This window comes from Camelus ferus, chromosome 20 (assembly GCF_009834535.1).
Source record: "Camelus ferus isolate YT-003-E chromosome 20, BCGSAC_Cfer_1.0, whole genome shotgun sequence".
NCBI classification, from domain to species: Eukaryota; Metazoa; Chordata; class Mammalia; order Artiodactyla; family Camelidae; genus Camelus; species Camelus ferus.
In genome coordinates, this window is record NC_045715.1 from 27,136,084 (window position 1) to 27,159,338 (window position 23,255).

The following is a 23,255-nucleotide window of genomic DNA, read 5'->3' on the forward strand; positions in this document are numbered from 1 at the left end:
CTGCCTCCCCACCGACCTCTGCTTGACCCGCCTCCCTCAAGTCTGCCAAGCCTCACCTTCTAAGCGAGGCCCCCCGGCCACCCTATTTAAGATTACGATTCACCCACCACCCCGAGCCCCTTTCCCTGCTCTGCTGATTCCTTTCTGCAGAGCACTGATTGCCTCCCCACACCTTTATAATTTGCTAATTAATCCTCCTTGTTGCCTGTTTCCCCCACAAGGACGAGGATCTCCAGGTGCTTTGCTTACAGGCCCACCCTGAGCACCCAGAACAGTCGCATTTATTTTACAGCATATTTGCCTCTAGTTTCCCACGTGTGACATGGGGACGATAAGAGATGCTACCCACTTCTTAGACTTGCTGGGCAGATTCAGTGAATAAACACCCAAAAGCACTGAGAACAGCACTTGGTGCACAGTGCAACACGTTAGCTATTACTGTTACGCTCCATCAGGGCTTGGGAGACGGAGTTAAGTGAGCGACCTGGTGAGGGATGGAGCACGCCAGCAGCAACCCGGGGTGAAGGTGCTTATTAACGCTTGCCACCTCACTCCCACCCCACCCCCTACAAATTCCCAAGAAAGAAAAGTCCCTGAACTCTTCCTGGCACCCATAGTTTTGAACACCCTTTGAGTTAGGATGTTAGTTATCAGTACATTATCTTATTATTATTATTGTTTGTTGTTGTTGTTTTATCAAAGGAGGAAGCAAGCAAGACACCAGCCCACCTCACCCCGGGCTACACAGCTTCCAGGTCCTGTAGATAGCTAGTAGCAGGTGACCAACAAGCACAGTGGACTCGAGAGCAGCGTGGATGACGCAGTACCTGAGCCCAGGAGTCGGGTGCCCAGATTCTTCTCCTAGCTCTGCAACCCCCTGGGGTAAGTCCCATCCCCAGTCTGAGTCTCTGATTCTGCCTGGCGAGGGGTTGGGATGTTAGACCATTGCTAGAGGCTTTCCAGCCTCATCCATTCATCCGAGAAATTTTCATGAGCCCTGGTTATGCGCTGGTGCTGCTCTAGACCCTGGGCATACAGCCGTGAGCACGAGACACAAGTCCCCGTCCTGGGAGGTGACATTCTGGGTGGGGAGAGGGCAGACAGTAAATGATGAACCCAACTGGTGAATTATTTAGTGTGTTAGAAAGTGGAGTGTGCCATGGGTAAAAGGAAAAGCACGGCAGGTTAAGAGAAGGCGGAAGGGCTGGGGTAGGGAGGGTGGACTCAGCTCCACGTGGGGCGGTCAGGGGTAGCCTCCTCACAAGGTGACACCTGAGGTGAGGGGTGCCTCACACCCCAGGAACCTATGAATCTCAGGGATTCTTGGCACTGCTCTATTCCAGAGAGAGCACTGTTTAGGGGCCTCTGGGGTGCCCCATCTCTTCTTTTCTCTGCATCTCTGAGCACACTGATCCCCAGCTCGCCCAGTGGGTGACGGGGCCAGAAGACAGATCAGCCAAGTCCCCGACGGTGCTGAGTGATTTACCACTGTCTTTATTCACACTCTGATATTTCATGGCTCCCGTGGCTCTGATGGGATAAATATGACCTTTTATTCTTCACTTTGCTTAAGACTCAAGGTCAGCAGCCCAGCTGTGATCTACCGGCGATTCCCTCCACCGGCTGTCTGTGAGCCCGGGAGCCCCCCGGCTGTCAGAGATTCATGACCCCTGTGCAGCCCCGCACTCCGCCTGCCCCTCAGCACTGGGCTGGGCCTCGCTTGGCCTGGGGAAGCAGCAGCCACGGTGGCTCTGGGGGATGATGTTTCATCAAGGACAGAGACCAAGCCGTAAATCTCCCTTGCCTCCCCTGAGCACACCCCATCACTAGGGTTGAACCTATGACCTGCGTTTCATTTCAGTCCTGGGAGGAGGCATCCTTGGGAAGGCCGAGCAGACATGGTTCAAAGGGCGAGTCATAAATTAGAAGCCCAGGGCACGGCCATCAGATTTCTAAGCGTAGAGAAGAGACGAAAAGCCTGCATCAGGCTGCCTGACTCGGGTGGAATGCTCCAGGCCCTTCAGACACCGAGGCCTCCTGCTTTCAAAGAAGCATGGCGTAGCTTGTCAGACGCCAGCAGCACTGCCTGGAAGTTCTTCCACTAGTCTGACTGAGACCCCGCCCTGCAGCACCCACCTCTTTCCTCTCGTGTCCTCCTCATATGTGGGTGGGTGGGAACGGTTGGCCTGGTTCATTCTCCCCTGTTTCCTCATGGTGGTTCTGAGCGACAACAGGCTGATGGCCTGGGTTTGCTAATAAGTTAGGCTAGGAAGGGATGGCTAGACAGTCTGGTATGGAAATGGGGTCACCGGCCTGTATTTTGAACCTACCATCTGTGACCCCCAGACATCCATCTCTCTCCTCGCCACCCTGACTCGTGTCCTGGAAGGAAAAAGCAGGGTCAGGAGTTCTCTGGAGCATAGCCAGCCTGGGTCTGAATTCTGGTTTTGCCATTTCCAGCCTCACCTACCCTCTCTGATCCCAGAGAGTCCTGGGATAGTAACAGCTGCCTCCCAGGGGAGGGTTGCGCATGCTTAGTGTTGTAGGAATTACACAGCAAGCACTCAAAGGCTAACTGCCTATTAACAAGGCCTCAAGGTGCAGACCCTGGAGCCAGTCTGCCTGGGTCCAAATCCCAGGTGGGATGCCTTCTTAACATCTTTGGGCCTCAGTTTTCTCATCAGGATAATGACAGCACATTCTTCATCGGGATGTTGCAAGAATTAAATGAGCCAATAATAAATGGAAACCACTTAGAATAGTACCTGGCATGAAACGACTTCCCAGAAAGGCTGGCTCTTGTCATCATCGTTACTGGAGAAGGCGCCATCTGCAATCTCTTGGCGCCTTAGACCTAATTCCCGTCCACTGGTTTTGTGATTTATAAACCACTGACTCCCAACCAACGATATGAAGGGACTTGCAACATAAAAACACATATAAAACGAGACAAGTACAATTTTTAAATGTTTTATGACAGATCAAAAGTCAGTAAGAAGGCTTGAACTAGGGGCCCTGGGCCCCAGGATGTTTGTTGTGATGTCCAAACACTGACCTCAGTTATAACCCCACACCCAGCCAGGCTGCCACAAAGCCCTGGGCCACTTCATCTTGGGAAGAGGGAGCATGATGGCCTCAGAGCACGTGAGGGCAGTGGCTTTGTTAAGGCCACCCTGTCTGTGTAGGACTTGGACCATAGGAGGCCAAAGTGGGCTGAAGCTGCCTTCAGATGAGGGGCACCTCCGGCCCAAGAGGACCTGCCCCAGTCCACTGCTATGACTGGGCTATACCAACATGCTGCCCACTGCTGGACCCCACACCTGCAGAGGGATGACACAACCTGGTACGCACCTGAGGCAAGGGACCAGGAGATGTGGCACAGGACGCACCCAGGTCCCTTCTTGCTCCCAGGACAAACACGGCAGCCCTTGACCTGCAATGTTTCCCATGTCTCTTCACTGAGTTCCTGCTTGACCTCCTCCAGGAAGCCTTCCTTGACCTTCCCAGGACCTGCTCTTGCACAGGCTCACACAGTTTATCACAGCTATACTATCTGAATCAGTTACTACTCAAGTACATAGTCCTTTCACATCTGTCTCCCTGGGAAACATGAGCTGCAGGAGGGCAGGAGTGCCCTGTTCATGGCTATCCCCTTGAGTGGCCCAGATCTGACATCAGAAGCAGAAAATAAATACCTCTTGAATGACTATAAGTGAAAGGTAAGAATGGAAGATAGCAGGGAGGGAGGATGTTGAACCTGAAAAAATAGCACAAAGTGGACCATAAGAATTATCTGCAAAAATTAAATTGACCTGGTATGGAAGAAGAATGAGTTTTATTTCTGATGAGGACAAAGACAGAATTTAAGGCTAGGAGGTGAAGGGAGATGGATTTAGGGACCTGTAAGAAAATGCTTCCAAGCTTAAAGGCAGCCAGCAGTGGTGTGGGCTCTTGAACAAAAAGGAGGGCAGGCTTTTGTGTCTGGAAGTTATTCCCACATGGGACCAGTCACCATCCCAAGGCGATGGTAGGAGTGGGGGCCACTGGTAGCAAGGGTGGTGGGCATCATAAGGATTCATGAAGACATGAGAGGGCTGGCCTGGATGACTTTGAACTGGCCCTTTTTCACTCTGCACTTTTTTCAATCTATGAGAGTAGTAAGAACTAGGCTCGTTTTAAATATAGAAACAGAGTCACAAGAGAGTTTTAACGAATGAACATCTGAATTGGTCCCAAGACCTTGGCTTTCCCTCCCTTTCCCTGACCTCTCTCAAGCCCTTGGTGATATATCCATGCAAGGGAACTGGGTTTTGAGGTTACCTGATGACCCCTTCCTGACTCCCCTCCCTCTTCCTGCTGCTGGAACCTCCACTGTGCCCTCCATCATGTCTGCATCCTCTGTTGGCCAGTCCCAGAGGAAAGCACTTGAACATCTCCCAGATTTATGCCCATAGCAGATGCAAAGAAACACATCTCTAATGGTGGAATTTCAGACCCTCTGATACTGTGTGAAGGCAGTATTTTTGGACAGGATCCTGTTCCTAGGCCCACTCCAGGCAAGTGAGGGAGAGTGCAGTTTGGGTCTTTACCTGGGCACTACTTTCCCGACCTTGGGAAGGTAGCCTCCACCCACTCACCCTTGCTGCAAGACAAGCTTCCTTCCAGCCCCTCTGCCTGAGGGAGAACGCTGCTGGGCACCAGTCTAGATGACCTGGGAATTTTCAAAGCCTCCCTGTTCTACACAGGCCTTCTTTTGATCGACAATCAAAGCTTGGGGGAGAAGCAGCCTTGGGAAGCAGCCCTTGGCACTGGCTCACATGGTGGCATTCTGATGGGTGGTAAAAATATCTCTCTGGTGTTTAGCACTGGCTGCTGCTACTATCTCAGCTTCCAAGATCCTGTCTCCATGCACAGGACCTCAGAAGCATCCCTACCCATCCACACCCCACCTCCTGCAGCAGACAGGACACAGGTCACCCAGCCCCTGACCACCAGCCACCCTCATACCCTAAATGATGCCCTAATCATCGTGGCTAGGCTGCTGCAAAAACACTCTTAAGAGCCACTAGAGAAGGAGATTTATTATCAGAAATACTGCAGCACATGCCTAATGAGCTAATTAAATAAGAACATAAATAATTACTCCCTATCAAAGTAAGAGGACTTGGGGGGAAAAGGTGGGGGTGCTGAAATGGAGGAGCTGGGACAGTGATGGGTGAGCTGTTCTGCTCTGGAGTGGGCGATCAGAGACTCCTCTCCACTGGAGGCTGTGGGCTGGGCCTCAGGGAGGTTCCGGGGCCAGGCAGATGCAACCCCAAGTCTGCTAGAAAAATCATCACCAAATGCTGCTTTGTTCCCTGCCTGAGTATTTCCTGCTCACTCACATGCCTACACCCTGACCTCCCTCCACTGTCATAACAAGCCCAAGCAGGAATGGTGGAAGAGGTCCTCCCATTTTATAGGTGTGGACCTTAAGGAGCAGGAAGGTCTTAAGACATAGCCAGGACCTCTACAACCATCCTGTAACTGGTCTCCCTGCTTCCACCCCTACCCCTTATAGTCTATAGTCAAAATCCAAGGCCTCACCAGGGTCTATGGGGCCCTACATGATCCAGCCACATCCAGTCCTCTAACTTCATTCACTATCACCCTTCTTCCAGATGCACTGGAGTCTTGCTGCTTCTTTGACAGAACAAGGGCATCCTACCCCCAGGGCCTTTGCACATGCTGTTTCCACTGCCTGGTTCTTTCTCTCACTCCATTAGGGTCTCTGTTCCAATGTAATTCTTTATGGGTGGCCATCTCTGACCACCCATATAAAACAGTAGCTCCTAGTCTCTGTCTCCTTCACACTACTTATTTTTATTCCAAGGGCACATTTAAAATTTCCATCCCTCTCCTCCATAAGAATGTAAGCTCCTTGTAGACAAGGACTTTGCCTATCTTGTTCTAACCCTATGGTTTTGACTAGATTCTATCCCAAAGCAGGCAACCCAATAAACATTTATTGATTGAATAAATAAAAATCTATATACTAAAAGTCAAAGACCTAGACCATACAGTTCCAAATCCAGAGTTTTCTCCACCACAAATCATTTCTCCCTTCGGAACTTGATCCTAGCTCCCACTGCCAACAGAAAAAAGCTTGAAGTCAAGACAGAGCACCAGCTGCAAACCCCAGCTCCACCACCTCCAAGCTGGGGGACCGTGTAAGTCACATTACTTCCCTTTGGCTCAGAGCTCTCATCTGTCAAATGGCTATATCACACTTTGTAGGGTTTGTGTAACAAGTCAGAGAACGGAATGCACAGCACATCTTTAAAACAATACCTGGGATGTAATAAAGGCTCAGTAAACACAGCTATTGTGTGTGACAACCAAGGCCACCCACAGTCTGCTCTCTTCTATCCTCTCTGAACAAACCTCCCATTATTTCCCTAGACCAGAAGCTCTTAAAGTATGGCCCCCAGATGGACAGTATCAGCATCACTGGGGGAATGAATTAGAACTGCATATCCTCAGACCCTACTCCAGACCGAGTCAGAAACTCCAAGGGGTAGGGTCCTATATAGGTGTGCTAACAAGTGCGAATCTGATGTGTGCTCAAGTTTGAGAATCACTGTCCTAGCGAGATCCTTTCCACCAGGTAAGCCAGGTGTGGTAGATTGAGCTGCTGGGCCTGTTTCTTCACTTTCTTCTAATAAAATGATACCCCTTGAGCCTTGCCTCAGCCTGGTGGCGGGTGCAGGGCACGCTCTGCCCCTCGACTTTGGGCTTGGCCTTGTAACTCGCTTTGGCCCATGGGATGTAGCAGGTGTGATGCCAGCAGTGGCTTGGCATTTGCTTCTTCACCTGCCCTCGTGCATTTTTGCTATTACTGTGAGAGGAACATACCCTGGATGGCCACTGCCCCCTACGTGGGCTCCAGAATGAGCTACATAGAGAAGATCTAAACCAGACCTGGAGCCTGGGGCCCAGCCCAGCTGAGGCCAAGTGACCTCCAACCAACCTGCAGACCCACCAGTAAGAAAATTAAATACAAGTGGTTGAAAGGCAACCAGATTTTGAATTTGTTTGTCATGCAGCATTATTGTGGTGGCACTGGGCCCTCAGGGATCCTTGGCCAGGCCTGATCACTCCTGCCTCAGCCTCTTTCTTCATAGGTAAAACAGCTATCTCTTCCCCTCTTCCTTCTAAACCCTACCTACTACACAGGAGGCAGCTTGTACCCCACTCCACCTGCTCCCAGAACCCCTCCCAACCCAGGCATGTGAATGCATTTCTGTTAGCTCATGAAAAAGCTCAAATGGATCACGTTCACCAAGCAATTCATTTACCTTTTCACCTTTTATCTAATTACTAAACTGAAAATTCCCTTAACTTACTATCATCACTAACTAATTACCTGGTTAGAAGGTTAAGTGCTTAATAGTTCCGTGAGATGTTTAATTTCCGAACAGGCACCTTCTTTACGATGCAATAGAAGTTAGTTCCCACATCTGGGCCAGTTCTCCCACCCACAGCCTCAGCCCGTGGCCACAGCACAAGTCGGAGCCCATCTTTGGAGCCCACCCCAGCTAGAAATAGCTCTCCTTTGTAAATAGTTAATGAGCTCGTGCATCCGTATTGCACATCTCCGTGGCCCTGCTTTCACCCTGGCACATCACAGTCTGTGGTTTTGTGTGATTCGGCCCACTTACCCCCACCCCCACCCTCTGAGACTCTCAAGATGATGGGCATTAATTTGACTTCATGTCTGGAAACCTTCTGCCACCCACAGGGTGCCCACTCTCATCACGCATGCACATGCCAGACCACAGGCCTAATTGGCAAGAACTCAGACATGCCTCTCAGCTTCTCTCTCTGTCTCGGTGTATCTAGAGATGAGAAAAGAACACTCACAGTGAGGTAGAAAAGCAGCCCAGCTCATTTTCCTTCCCAGGCTGGCTTCCGCCACACTCCGGCTATTGCTTCCTGGGATTTTGTGGGCAGGTGCCAAGAAGCGTTAACGACACTGATGCTTTCATCCATACAGCTCCGTGGCGGTTGCATACCTGCCCATCCTCCATTCTCCTCTCCTAACTCCCCAGCAGAGACCCAGTTTTGTCTGGGAAAGCAACGTGCCTGAACAACTGACCAACTTTCTTAGCCTGCAATGCGAATTGAGGAAATACAATGCGATGGAAGGAGTTGTTGGGTGGAACATCCGGGGGCTCTTTAAAGGGGCTGACTCATCCGGAAGGTTGGTGCCTGTTTCAGTTTGGCTTCCTGGGAAGCAGACCCTGAGACAAGGATCTGAGTGCCAGTAGTACATTTGGGAGGTGGGCCCATGACTCTTTGGAATGGAGAAGAAAGTCCATAACGGGTGTTTCACTAAGCAAGTTACCACTGTGAGCAATCTAGGCTCAGTCCTGCTGGGGCCCCCTGGGAGACAACATGGAACATAGCTCAGTTGTCCTCCTGCCTCCCCCTCCCCCTGTGGGAGGAAGCTGGGGTATTAATCCTCCAGCTCCCTCTGTCACAGGCTGGGGCTGCTCCTGGGAATGTCCACTGCCCCGCACTTCAGCCTGCCTTCTCAGTGGGCTGCGCAGGCTGGAGGAAGTTCCAGGGGAAGTGTCAGCCAGCACAGGAGCAGTAAGCCACATGTTAAAAGACTGCAACTGACCAGACAAGGAGCCTCGGCCCCCAAATCCCATGGAACTCCCATACCAGCTCCAAACTACATCCCTCTGGAATTCCATTACGTGACAGAAACAAACCCCCAATTTGTTTAAACCACTGTCATCAAATCTCTGCTCCTAGAGGCGCTTCACATTTTCTGAAGATTCTCTTCTTTCAGGCCTGACATCTTTTCCCATTTCACAACAACCTTGTGACACAGACAGGGCAGTTATTATCATCCCCATTCTGTAGATGAGAAGCCTGAGGCTCAGAGAAGGAAAGGGAGGGGAGATAAGAGCCTATGTTTGGAGCCCCTGATTCCATCTTCCTAGTATAAATCACTCAGGCTCAGCCGAAGGGTAAGAAAAATGACTCCAACAACTAAAACGCACAAGGTGCTTTTTGTTTCCTAAGTGTTTCACATACTAATCTCTTTGGAGTCACCCCATTTGAAGGAGTTTATATTTCCACGTCATAGATGAAGCAAGGTCTCAGAGACATGAGATGACTAGGGTTTGGTAGAGCTGGGATTGGAACCCAGGTCTCCTGAAGGTCTCCTGACTTGTTCCCTCACCAGAAGTTCAGAGAACAAGCCCCAGCTGTGGGATTTATAGCAGCTCTGTCCCCCAGTTCTGCCTGTACCACTGACTTCACTGGGCACAAAGGCATGATGCTGAGGGCACATCAGAGTCACTAGGGGAGCTTTAAAAACGCGGATGCTTGGGCCCCACCCCAAACTGACTCAGGGATCTCTTGGGGAGAGGATACAGCCCCCCATGGATTCCAGTGCACGGCCAGGCTTGGGGAACCCTGGGCTGGTGGGAAACCTCAGGCTCGCAGTCAGAATGCCTGGGTTTCATGCCTTCTCCACCCCAGGCTCCCCTAGCACTGTTATGAGGCTGAAAGGAGCTGGCTGCTGTGAATACTCTTGGGGAAAGTCTAGTTGTCAGATGAGAGTTTGTGTTTGGGGTTATTCTAATGACTGCCACCACCAGCACGATCCCCAAGTCCCAGACACTCCTCCTGGCTTAACCCCTCCCTCTGTAAACCTTCTTTGGTGATTTCCCTGGGAGAAATAAATAATATCCCCACCCTCACCCCCAAAACAACCAAATGTGTATAAAATTAACAAGGGACTGGTTCTCTGGTTTCCCCTTACTAGAAGGGGAAAAAGCCACATTCCGAAAGAAAGGCAGACTGGATGCACATCACAAACCCTTTACTCCTGCTAATTATTTCTATCTTCAGACATGTCTTCAGACAGAACTTTCTGAGACCAAAGAGGGAATGACAAGTAGAGAATGCAGTCTCCTCTGAACAGATGTCCTGAAGGTTTTTGAATCTGAGTGGTGTCATCTTCTTGTACAGAGCAAGAGGGGCAGGATGAGAAAGTAGTGACATGATTTGAGACACTTTTGGAAGGCAGGCTCAAAGTCTCTCCTATGCACAGAACTGCTGTGGGTTTTGAAATTTCCACCATTAGAGGTTCACTCCATTGGGTCTTTCAGAGTTTCCAGTTGAACTACGAAGATTTCTGAATGGGGTGACACCTTATACCTTGATCTCCTAAAACTCTATCCAATTGTTTTCCCAGTTTACCACTCTCTTGGAGTAAGGTTTTAAAGAATGGAGCCCCAAGAAGAAGCCTGGAGAACAGAGACAAGAAGAGGGCGCCAAGAAGGGAAAGTGGACAGGCTCCTAACGACAGTAAGCACTGGCATGCATCCAGAACTTCGTAGTTGACTGTGAAAGATGCACTCTCGAATATGTGATCTCCTTCAGTTCACACCACTATCTATATGAAATATGCAGAAACGAATCTCTGTTCCCATTTTATAGACAAGAAAATAGAGATTGAGAGCAGTGCAGTGACTTGCCTATGGTCCTAGGACTAGTAAATGGTAGAGCTGGGGTGCAAGCTCAGGTTCTAGAAGTGCTAGCTGCCTTCTTAGCTTCTATTACTGGCAGTGTATTACGCCTATCTTAAAAAACTACATTTCCCAGCCTCCTTTGCAGTTAGGTGTGGCCAAAGAGATAGAAGCAGAAGTTATTGAGTGGAGCTTCTGAGAACTTCCTCCCCTTTGCCCTCTTGCCCTTCTGCTTTTCATCTTTCCTGCAGTGTAGAAAGGAGGTGTGACAGCTACAGTGCCAGCAGCCATTCTGCACCGTGAGGGGACCTTAAGGACAGAAACTGTGTGCTAAGGATGGCAGAACAGAAAGGTAGGAGCTAGGCCCCCGGTGGCCACGTTGCCCAGAAAACCAGACTCAAACTCTCTTCCACTGAACTTCTTTTACACAAGAGACTGAAACCCATATGAATTTAAGTCTCATCAGGTTGAGTTTTCTTTTCATCCTAATTGCTACCCTGGACTTCTGACTCCAGACTCACTTTTCTCTGTGATGCCTCTAGCAACTTTGTCAGTTCACAGTGGCTCACCCGGTGAGGCATAGATCCCAGAAATCCTCACCTTGCCCATATTTTCTGCTAGCTGGTCTCAGCTGGCTATTTCCAAGTAGGACCCAAGGTTCTCACTGGCATCCCATTCCCTCTTTGCTCCAACATGGCTAGACCTTAGAAATGGGGAAGCCACTAAAGCTGAAAGAGAAAAATCTCAACAGACTCCCAGAAAGTTACCCCATCCTTCTCAGAAAGAGAAGTTACAGCTGGTGTCCCTCAGCCCAACTCTCCAGTCTTAAAGAAAACTCTTTGGGATATTAGTGAGATGTGCCCCACAGCATGGTACCTGGCATTGGACACAGGAGATCACCTTTCTAGCCTTTGCTTTGTGGAATCTTGGGAAATCTGCTTGATTCATTAAAAACTTGGTTTCACCGCCAGTAAAATGGGTATAATTTTTGTCCTTCCTTCTCCACTTGTGGATGTCAGATTTCAATAGTCAAACAATGTAAAAGAAATTTAGAAATATATAAAATCCAAGGCAGGCTGATTTTGGCTCTGACCAGGAACTTGCAGGGGATCTTCCTCCCCAACTCTTCCCAATTTCCTCCTTTACATCTTTTCCCCTCTGCCTGTGGGGGGCCCAGTCCTCAGTAGAAGCTGAGATGTCTGGGGAAGCAGCTGAGTCAAAGAAGCTTCCCCCTGCATAGGTGACAGGTCTTGTCCCTGGCGTGCCCCCTCCCTTTAGGGAGCACCTGTCCCTAGCAGCTTCTCCCCATGTCCCCAAGATCCCAGTTCATTAGTAAATTTCCCTCCACCCTCTGGTGGAGACAGCTCCATCTTCATGGGGAGGGGGCTGATCTCCACTGAGGTGTTGATTCATAAGATCCTGATGGGGTGGAAACTTGCCGAATCTGCCCTCTTATTAGAGCAACAGTAAAAAAAATGGCCCACCCCTACCCCTGCAAAACTCAGTGGGGTGGTCCAGTCTCTTCCAAGATGGGCAGTAAGTGTGACAATCATGGGAGAATATGGCATGGAAAGGGGGGCCTGTAGATAGAGTAGGCGGGGAGGGACACAGAATGGCTGCTCTCTTCCCCCACCTTCAGGGTCTCTCGCCTCATAATCCCTCACTTTCCCTACGTGGAGATGTTGGCAGCAGAATATGCTGCAGGAAGACAAGGCTGCATCCTGGCTAATTCCACACTGTGCTTTAGAAGTATGCTAGCTGTTTCCCCTGGCCCTCCTGGGGACTGTTCCAACATCATGCTCGGTCACAGATGTTCTTGATGACTCTTGGAGACAAATGTTTGTGAATGTCACTTGGGCTGATAATGACATGCAGGGCGCTTAACTTTCCATGTCACACCAGGGATGATGCAGAGCTGGGAGGGGCTGCTGCTTTCTCTGGGGGGAGGGGAGGGGGGAGGTCCCCTTCTTTCTGACTCCCCTCTCGCCACCCTTCGTCTTCACCTCACTGACTCCTCTCCCCATGTCTGACACTGCCCCCACTCATGCTAGCCACTTCCTGAAAGCGCAGGCCCTGGGGCTGACAGATGGGGGAGTCAGCCTTCCCCAGTGACGCAGGAAATAGGCAAGGCCCCACTTGCGGACTGTCTGTGTCCGGTGTGTTCCCGGGCTGCCTGCAGGGCTCGGCCATATGTACTCAGGGAAGGCACATGCCTTGGGAAGTCAGCAAGAACCATTAGATAATTAGGAAGCTAATCATCTGATTTAAAAAGGTGAGACACTATTTCATAGCCAAATTCAAATCCTGAGTTACCCACGGTTTGGGACTACCCATTCCTCTGCTCCCCCTTCCTTGTATGTAGAACAGAACCTGATGTTTCAGACACAGCTCACAGCCCCCAGGGCTTCTGTGGGCCCTTGGATTGGGTCCATGGTGACCAGTCAATGACATGTCCAATCTGGTTGGACAATCTGAGCCTGTGCCAAGGTCTCTGTCTGTGACTTCAGGACTTGGGGCTCAAACCCCTATGAGACAGGGCACCCTAACCTTGGGAGGCAAGGTGCCATTTGGCCCCAGCTGGCAAAAGCAGGTGGATTTTGCAGCTGTGCTAACCACATTGTCTTGATCATGGGATCCGTCTTACACAGTCACAGGATATCAGGGTGAGATTATTTAAGTCAAATGTTACAGTCAAGCTGCCCACCTAGCATCCCTGGCATGGAGCCAGCCGGGTTCTGCTTGAACCCTCCTGGGATGGGCAGCTCACCACCTCGTGGCAACTCCTGCCTATTCTGCTGTTGGGCAGCTGATGATGCTCATTTCCATTCTGTTCAGTTCCCCAGCTGTTGACTCAATAGCTGTAGTGGACCAGGACTTACTAGGAGCTGGGAGTACAGAGATGAATACGCACAGATAGCACATGCTAGAGAGGAGGAAAGACACAAAGCCAAATCTTTCACAGTCAGATGCAGAGCAAGGAGAGAGGAACGTAAAAAGCTGCTGACTGTTGGAATGTTTTATTGTAATGGGCCAATGCCTACGTGTGTGTGTGTGTGTGTGTGTGTGTGCGTTCCCCTCTTCTACTCATAAGTTCTTTGAATAAATTAAGGCATATATGGCATCTTTCCCAAATCCTGTCATCTTCAAGGTAACCTCTGGCCATCTCACACAAGATTCCAGAACCCCATTCTCATCAACGGATCTCTGGATACATTGCAATTGGTAAAAATATCTCTTAAGACTGTGTCATCCTGTATTAAACGTATTACAGCTCTGCTCTAACCAGCTTGCATGATTCAGTGATTAAAACCGTAACCTTCCACGATCTGAGTACTTCTGTTAACAAGACCCCAAATTACAGGAGTCTTTCAGCAGCTCTGTAACTTTGCGGCCATGATGTCCTTGAGATCAACTAAAACTCTGAGCCTATGCCACACAAGATTCCAGTTGAGCCAGATTTTCATCACCCCGAACTCATGCAACTGAGTTTTTGAACCAAAAAGAACACATATTTTCTGTGTCATTACCCATGTCAATGAGAAAACATACTGAGCAGTACAGAAGGGGGGCAGACGTGGAGACACGAGCCGAGGCTTTCCTGCATGTTCACATCAATTTGTTAAGCAGTCTGCTTATGCGACCAGTTGTAAGTCCACTTCACCAGTTCACACGTCTCCATTTTGTCCCAAACACAGGGTGAGATTCTGTCATGTGTCCTTTACACTTGTGATGCGCTCTGTTTATGGCAGTGAGTTACAGCCAGTGGGAACTCCTAGGACGTTTTCCATCAGCACGCATCACCCCAGAGGTTCTGATCCACTTCCCCTGTGGAGACTCATGAGGGTGGGGTCTTGGGGAGAATTCCGTGTCAGGAGGGATGCCACTGAGGAGCACAGCCCTTGTGGACGATGAGGAGGCAGAATAAAAGAACTACTGGCTGACTATGCAGAACATAATCTCTGTGGAGATTCCTTAAAAAAAAAAACTAACTAAAAATATAGCTACAATATGATCCTGCAATCCCACTCCTGAGCATATATCTAGAGAAACCTCTAATTGAAAATGTACATGCACCCCAATGTTTATAGCAGCACTCTTTACAATAGCCAAGACATGGGAACAACCTAAATGCCCACAGACAAAGGAATGGATAAAGAAGATGTGGTGTATATATATAATAGAGTACTACTCAGCCATAAAAAAGAATGGCAGTAATGCCATTTGCAGCATTGTGGATGGACATAGAGATTATCATATTAAGTGAAGTAAGTCAGACAGAACAAGATGAATGTCATATGATATCACTTATATGTGGACTCTAAAAAAATGATACAAATGAACTTATTTACAAAATAGAAATAGACTCACAGACATAGAAAACAAACTTATGGTTACCAAAGGGGAAAGCATGGGGAGACTAAATTAGGAGTTTGGGATTAACACATACACATTATTATATATGAAATAGATAAACAAGAAGGACCTACTCTATAGCACAGGGAACTATATTCAATATCTTATTCAAAAAAATATAAAGAAGAACAACTGGTTCATAGTGTACCCTGAAGACAGCTCAATGCTTGGGCAGGATTTACCCCTTGGGAACTGATGTTGGGTCCTGTCATTCTTTTCTGAGGGCTTACAGCCGTCTGTCGAGCAATCCTTTTTGAAGTTTGGAATGCCCATGCCCAGCCGAGCATCCTATGCTTTATGGAGGTCTGATCTTCAAAAGCAGAATATCTACCCTTTTCCCATCTTGGGCACTTCTCTGTCCATGTTGTCTCAGGCCCACTCCCACGGACTTGGGGACCTCATTTAGCATCCTTCAGTCCTGGGATGTGACCCTCAGGGCCTGGGGACCAGAACTCATGCAGGGCAGCATGATGTGTCTCTACTGGCCTTGGTGCCATCCCTGAGTATTGGTCTTGTCCTTCCCAGGTTGCCTGGATTCGAGTTCCGTGTAACACCTTGAGCAAGTTTCTTATATGGGAAGTGGAATTATGGTAGTTCTCACCTCCTGGGGTTTGGAGAAAACTCAGTTTAACTCACCCTGTCGAAGGTGTGCACGTCAGAGAGCCACTGTGCAGCCTGTCTCTTCTATCTTATGAAGACAATTCATTTTCTAAAACCCTACAGCTTCTTCCTTGGAGTCTCCTATTTCTCTGGAGCTGGATTTGCTGTTGGGGGAGGGGCAGCACGGCGACGGTGCTGAGTTCAGGCACTGACGCCAGAGGCCTGGGTTCAGGTTGGTCCTGCCTCTTTCTGGGCACGTACGTGCTCTTAGGTTTTAATACTCTCAGCCATACTTCCTGGTATGTCTAGGAGAATTAAATGAGATATTTACTGCCTGCAGAGCTCCGTGTCAAACCCACAGTAAGCTGGCGAGACTGCTGGCTAGCGATTGTTGTCACTATTATCTGGCTACGGACTCACACTGACTTTTTCTCTGAACTTTGGAACTCCATCTTCTTAGAGACTGAATTCCGTATCTAATCTTCCTCTTCCCTTTGATCTCCCAGGGTGGCAGACAAGACAATGGTCTTTCTCTCACTATTACCCTCACTACTACCACTATGGCTAATAACAATAATAATAACTAATAATTTGTATTCCTTGAACACTTACTATGTGTCTGCGCTATTTGGAGAGTTTTCCATGCTGCTTTGCTTCTAATCTTCAAGACCACAACGAGGGGAAGTCAGCATTGTTATCTGCTTTTTACCCCCGAGCTGTCTGATGCTTCCATTTACAAGCACACCTTGTTTTACAGTGCTTCGCTTTATTGCAATTTGCAGATATTGCGGTGTTTTGTTTTTTTTTTTAACAAATTGAAGATTTGGGGCAACACTGCATCAAGGAAGTCTATAGGTGACATTTTTCTAACAGCATTTGCTCACTTCATGTCTCTGTGTCACATTTTGGTAATGCTCACAACATTTCAAACTTTTTCACTATTACATGTTATGATGTCTGTGCTCAGTGATCTTGATGTCACTGCTATGACTCACTGAAGGCTCAGATGATAGTTGGCACTTTTTAGCAATAAAGCATTTTTTAAATTAAAGTATGCACATTGTTTGTTTTAGACAATGCTATTGCACACTTATTAGACTACAGTATGGTGTAAGCATAACATATATTCACTGGGAAAACAAAAATTCATGTGGCTCACTTTATTGCAATATTGACTTTATTGTCATGGTCTGGAACCCAACCCAAAATATCTCCAAGGTGTGCCTATATTTCTATTTATAAACCTAGTATCTCCAGGATCTCATTCTCCCATAAATAATGAAAGCAGTTTGAATTCAGCTTTGAGTGACTTCAGAAGCATAGCTCCAACCCCTCCGGGGGCCCTTGGAGGGTCTCTGAGACCCCCAGGGAGGGGACCCATCTTGGCAACCTTGGCTTGCTGCCACCTTGATGCCAGCATCTCTCCTCTCTCCCAAACCGCATTTCCCTTCACCCTATGCTTGTGCAAGCCTCGGAGCTGGTAGCCTTCTGCCCCTACGCTTTGTATCAAAGTCAAAACTGTATAATACATTCACAAGTGAGGAAATATACTTATTTTCAAAAGGTCAGCCTCACAAGTTATCAAAGAAATGCAAATTAAAACAAGTTACATTTTCCACCTATGAGATTGGCAAAGGTGAAAGTAATTATATATTCAATAATTGGCGAAGGAGTGGTCAAAATGGGCACTGCCACCTTCCGCTGATGAGAGGATAAATAAATGTTCATATGCAATGTATAAAGATTATCATTTACCTATGAAACCAGTGATTCAACCCCTAGGAAAATATGCTAAGAAAATCACTGAAGTTGCACAGATATATTTATGTACAAAAATACATCCATTGCTGCATTACTTTTTTTTTTTGCTGCATGACTTTTAATATTGAAAAATGGAAACAACCTAAATGTTCAACAATAGAAGATTGATTAAATAAATTATAGTATAGCCAAATGAAAAATACTTTAATACCATAGGAGCTAAGCAAGCTGCAATGTTGAATGGAAAGAATTAAGAAGCAAATGCACACACTAGACTGATCATAAGCGTTGTTTCGAACTGAAATAAAACTTAGAGGCCAAATGCTTCTGGTTAACTTTGAGTGGTGGGATTATAGGTAATTTTTATTTCTCTCTTTATCATTTCTTCTGCTTTCCAAAATTTCTACAAAGAATATTATTTTTATAATTAGAAAAAATACATATGTAGATTTAAGTTTAATTTCATATATATGTATATATATAAATATGCATATATTTCAGTTAAGTTTTAATGCTATTTTCTTTACATCCTGAGAACAAAGCTGCTCTCCAGACAAGCCACACATATGATACCAGGTAAGGGATATTCTTGGCTCCTCTAGGTCCATGGTGCACCCACCCTCCGACTCATGGACTCCATCTGGTGAACAAATGTCTTCCTTTCCCCACACCTTCCCATCTAGAGACTGACTCATCAACTCAGAAAGTCAGAGCCAGAAGAAACCTCACCGACGGGTCAAGGTTCTTGACCTCTCTTGCACCACAGACCCTTCAGCTGTCTGATGAAGCCAATGGGATCCCTTCTCAGAATAATCGTTTAAAATGCTTAAAATAAAACACACAGGATTTCAAAAGAAACCAAGCATTCCTTGAGCTGTAAGATTCTCATGTTCAACACGAGCTGAGGCTGGCTGAGAAGGGAACACACCTGTGCTCAGCCCCTGACCTTTTGGACCCTTTGGATCCATCATCCATGAGCACCTCCCTCCCTCTGATCGACAGGCAATTCTACTGCAGCTTTTCCTTCTTAACCTCCCTTTCTAACAGCCTAGGAAATGACCCTTTGATCCTCACAGCAAATTGGCAAGGTCAACATCACTGTCTCCATTTCCAGATGAGGAGACTGATACCCAGAGAGGCCAGGATGACCCCACCTCTAATAGCCAATAGGTTCATATGACCTGCTCCAGTTTATCTGAGCTCATCCAGGACTCCTGTGGGGCCAGCTGGGACAGGGAAGCTTGTCTCCCTCTAGGGCTGTTCAGAGGAAAGAAGCTGCCTGGGGGTGATGCCAAACCAGAAGAAAACGAAACTTAGGGAAGGTGAGACACTGAGAATGCAGGATGTTTATGAGGCCTTTGATCTAGCTGAACCTCGAGTTTTCAGTTACATGAGCCAACACATTACTTCTCCCTTTTTCTTTTTTCAGCCAGTTTGAGTTGGGTTCAAATACCCGCAGACTAAGTTAGGTACAGACTGTCCCCATTTTAAAGATGAGGAAAACTGAGGCCAGCCAGGAGACTCAAATGACAAACAAGTGGCAGAGTGATATCTGAATTCTACACCTCCAGACCTTAACCACCACTGCCTATAAGCCTAAGTGAAGGCCAGATCCATTCCTTCTTGGAGGAGTCAGACCCTTTGGCCGAGAGATCTGGTCATTGCTATTGCATGTCCTCCACCTGAAGCTCAAAACAGAAAGTTTGAAGGCTCATAGCCATGAGACCTCCTACCACAGCTACGCCTCTGGGAGGCATGGTCCTCCTACAAACACATCTCTTCGGGCTACCCACGTGGGGTCGTTTCTTCTTAAACGTGTAGATAATGTTCTTTCTACTCCCTCTTACCTACACAAATGACACACTTTGTCCCCAGAATCCCTCAGACACCTTTGGGGTGGTGGGGTATAGGTGGGAGCAGCTCTAAACCCTCCCCATCATTTCCTCCTTGCCCCGTCAGACACCTCCCTGCTTGGCCGCAGCCCCGGCTCACCTGTAAATCAGTACCTCATCGTCGGAGCAGTTGTACTGCAGCTGGTACATCTTGACCCGGGGGGCGGACTTGCTGACGGACCACTTGACCAGGGCTGAGGTGGTGGTCACATCGGACACCAGCACGGCCCGTTCCGGGGGGCTTTTGGGAGGCTCCCCGCCCCCACTGCCTCCACCTCCCCGGCTGGTCTTGCTGGAGCCAGTGATGTCCGAGAGGCGGGACTTGGGGGGCGCGGTGCGGCTGGTGCTGTTGCTGAGGTGTGGCAGCTGGACGATGGACACCTCCACCGTGGCCGTGGCCTCCCCGGCCGCGTTGGCAGCGATGCAGGTGAAGGCGCCGCTGTCCTGAGATGTGGTGATAAGGATGTCCAGGGTGCCATTGTCATACACGGCCGTCCTGGAGGAGTTCCCCACGAGGCGGTCATCAGGGGCCACCCAGTGGATGAGGGGGCTGGGGTCCCCGATGGCTTTGCACTTGAGCGTAGCCGCCTGGCCCTCCAGCACCAGCAGCTTGTGCGTGTGCTGGGTGATGAGAGGCGGTTCGCACACAAACTCCTCCTCGCGCACGTGCCAGAAGTAGCGGCCCTTGAGGCCCCCTGGGGAGCCACAAGTCTCCAGGTCATCGTCCCTCTCCAGCCTCCGCAGCCAGAGAAGCTCGCAGTTACAGTGCAGCGGGTTGCCCCCAAAACTAAAGGACAAGGGTGGGGCAAAGGGCGTGGCCGTCAGAACAGAGGCCTGGGAGCGGGCGAAGATGGGGTCTGGGGGCAGCTTCTGCAGCCTGTTGGAGGTGAGGTCCAAGCGGGCCAGTTTCTGCAGGTCAGCAAAGGTGCCCTCGGCTATGTGGTCCAGCAGGTTGTGGTCCAGGCTCAGCTGGTGCAGGTTGACCATGCGCCGCACGGAGCCCCAGGGCAGGCCATGGAGGTTGTTGTAGGAGAGGTCCAGGTCCTCCAGCGTCAGCAGGAAGTCCTCGAAGGCCTCGTCAGCAATGCCGCCCAGCTGGTTGTTGTTCACGATGAGGTGCTGCAGGTTGACCAGGCCCCGCAGGGTGTCCTCCCCGAGGCTGGGCAGCCGGTTGCTGTCGAGGTGCAGGGAGCGGAGGCTCTCGAGGTCCAGGAAGGAGAAGGGCTGGATGTGGCTGATGGTGTTCCTGGACAGGGTCAGGTCCACCAGCCCCGTCATGTTGGCGAAGTCCTGGCGGCCGATGTGGATGATGAAGTTGCCGCCCAGACGCAGCTCCACCGTCCGCCGGTCAATGTCGGGAGGCACGAAGAGCAGCCCCTTGGAGGGGCACAGGGTGCCCAGTGACTCAGACAGGTTCTGGCAGACACAGTACTTGGGGCAGGCGTCAACCACAGCAAACGCCATGCCAAACGCCAGCAGGCCACCAAGCAGAGTCTCCATGGTCTGGTCACTCAGGCCACGGTGCCTGGAAGGGAGGGACACAAGGTCAGGGTCAGGAGGCGACTTTCTAATGCCCTTGCCCAGGGCTTCCTCCCTCACACACACCCCCTGCCTTGGGGAGCAGCACAGAGTGGCATCTGCTCCGGCAGGTGTAGTCTCTTCTCCCAATCTCTCTAATACAGTTCTGCTTTTTCCTTTCTCCTTGGTTCTTATCACCTTCTGATAGACTATTTAATTTACTTACTAATGATGTTCATGGAATATTTTCTATCTCCCCCACTAGGCAGTCAGTTCCATGAAGGCTGGTACTTTTGTCTGTTTTATTAATTGCAGTATTCCCTGCATCTAGCACAGCATCTGGAACACAGTAGATGCTCAATAAACATTTGTTGAATGGATGGATGGGCAGATGGATAATTCCATACCAGTGGTTCATCGAATAATCATTGGATTTGAAAAGTGTGTTATGGTTGTATTTTGAAGCCAGTTTTGCCTCCGTAATTGGATTAGGCTCAGCATGGAATCAAATTCGACCAGCATTCCTTAAGAACAAGAACATGGACAAGGAGTGAGCTGGCCCCAGGAGATGCCAGGGTTAGTGGGGAACTGGCTTTGGATAAATTCTTCACCATGGAGAATCCACACAGTGGATGAATCTCTGGAAGTTCAGGGAACTGAAGAAGGGGTTGGAGGAGAGGCAAAGGCAAAGGCTTCTTTGTATGAGCACTTAGTATGTGCTGGGTCCTCTGCCTGAACCTTCACGTGCATCATCTCATCTAGGCTCCAGGAACACCCTTCATAGGGAAGGGCTTATCTGCGTGTATGGATGAGGACTTGTCTGTGGCCTGAGAGCCTCCTTCAGGTCCTTACTCGAAAGTCACCTTCTCACTGGGGCCCCACCCTCTGCATATCCCTCTTCCCTGCTCTGCATTTTCTCCTTAGAACTGTTCACTAATTTACTGTATATTTTGCTTACTTGTCCTGTTATTATTTGTCTTCTGCACTGGCAACAAAGCCCCAAAAGGTTGGGATTTGTTTTTCTGAGGATGGCCTGGAGCCAGACTACTGACCAACTAAAAGGCCTAAAGCACTGCCTGGCACATAGTAGGTGCTTTTGCATAAGTGACTCTCCAGGGAAGGAAGGAACAGGACTGTGGCTCAGGTCTTTATGCCTCCGAATCTTACAGTTTTCTCACTGTTCCATGTTGTACTCAGTGTGGCTCTATTTATGTAGTGCTAAAAACATCAATTGAGTTGGACTTTTGGAAAATGAGGCACACTCGTTGAGTAGCGTCACACAGACCAACAGTTCTCAATTTGCCTTCTAGGAGTGTTAATTAGGGTTCTGCAAGGAAGGCTCCTAAGGCCAATGAACTGGGGAAGTGCAGCCCACTCTTGCTCACTCTTGGAAAGCTCTCTACGCCTTAGCAAGTTCAGAAGGGTTGAGAAATTCTGCGGCAGTAAAGAAATTTGGCTTAATGTTTAATTCTACATTGCTGGTTTTTTTTTTTTTTTAGCTAAACAGACTCCTTTTTTTTTGCATAACGACTATTAATACCTTGGGGAAGTAAAGCTCCATAGCTCCCAGTTTGAGGAGCACAGATGCTGACAAAAGAACTAGCTGATAAAAAAAAAGACATATAATAAACAAAAACCTATTCCAATCAGATATTACTTTATTGTGAAGATTTGAATTCCATTATCATGTTTCTTTAAGGGCAAATCTCCCACCTGAGACCCTTCAGCGCCAGAGACTTAACTCTACATTTCATCTGAACTGAGCATTATTCCTGAACAGAAATGTCTAACAGAAATATGGTACTAGCCACAAATGTAATTTTATATTACATATTGAATTACATTTAAATTACATGACCATAATAAAAAAAGTGAAAAGAAACAAGTAAAATCAATTTTGATAATGTATTTTATTTAACCCACCATATCCAGAATAGTATTTCAATGTGTAATCAATGCAAACAATTATGAATGAGATGTTTAACTTTCTTTTATTTGTACTAAGTCTTCAAAATCTAAGTGTATTTAACACTTAGAGCACATTTCAACTGCTCAGTAGCCCTATGCAGCTATAGGCTACCACACTGGACAGCACCATTAGAGCAGGTGTGAGCTAACTATAGCCCACGGGCCAAATCCAGCCTGCTTCTTGTATTTGTAAATAAAGTTTTATTAGGACATGGCCATGATCATTCCTTTACGTATCGTCTATGGCTTTTTTTCATGCAGTAATGATGGAAGTAAGTAGTTGCAGCAGATAGAATGTGGCCAGCAAAGCCTAAAATATTTGCTGTCTTGCCCTTTACAGAAAAAGCTTGCTTATTTTTGTTCCAAAATTTTTTTTTTCTTTTCATCTTCATTATGGTCACCTGCATTAAAAGCTGTTATCAATGTGCCTTATTCCACCAGCTCTGCTCTGAGCTCCCATGAGCAACTGCCCACCCTGCCAGTCCCTCAATGACCTCTTCCCTGAGGGGAACCAGCCTGCCCTGACCCAGGTCCCACCAGGCACATCCATCCCAGAGGTGCCTACATGTGGAAG

The 23,255-nt window shown here is 48.4% G+C and overlaps 1 protein-coding gene across 5 annotated transcripts in view; it reads right to left on the bottom strand.

Moving 5' to 3' along the window:
* Positions 1-23,255, bottom strand: part of LRFN2 (leucine rich repeat and fibronectin type III domain containing 2) — a 169,129-nt gene that overhangs the window by 20,332 nt on the left and 125,542 nt on the right. For all 5 annotated transcript variants that reach the window (XR_004313575.1, XR_004313574.1, XM_032463015.1 and 2 more), the window contains exon 2: positions 19,296-20,720. Coding sequence is in view for 3 of the 5 variants with exons in the window: in XM_032463015.1 (XP_032318906.1) it covers positions 19,296-20,695 (1,400 nt within the window). In the remaining 2 variants the exon portion in view is untranslated. The remainder of the gene's footprint in view (positions 1-19,295; positions 20,721-23,255) is intronic.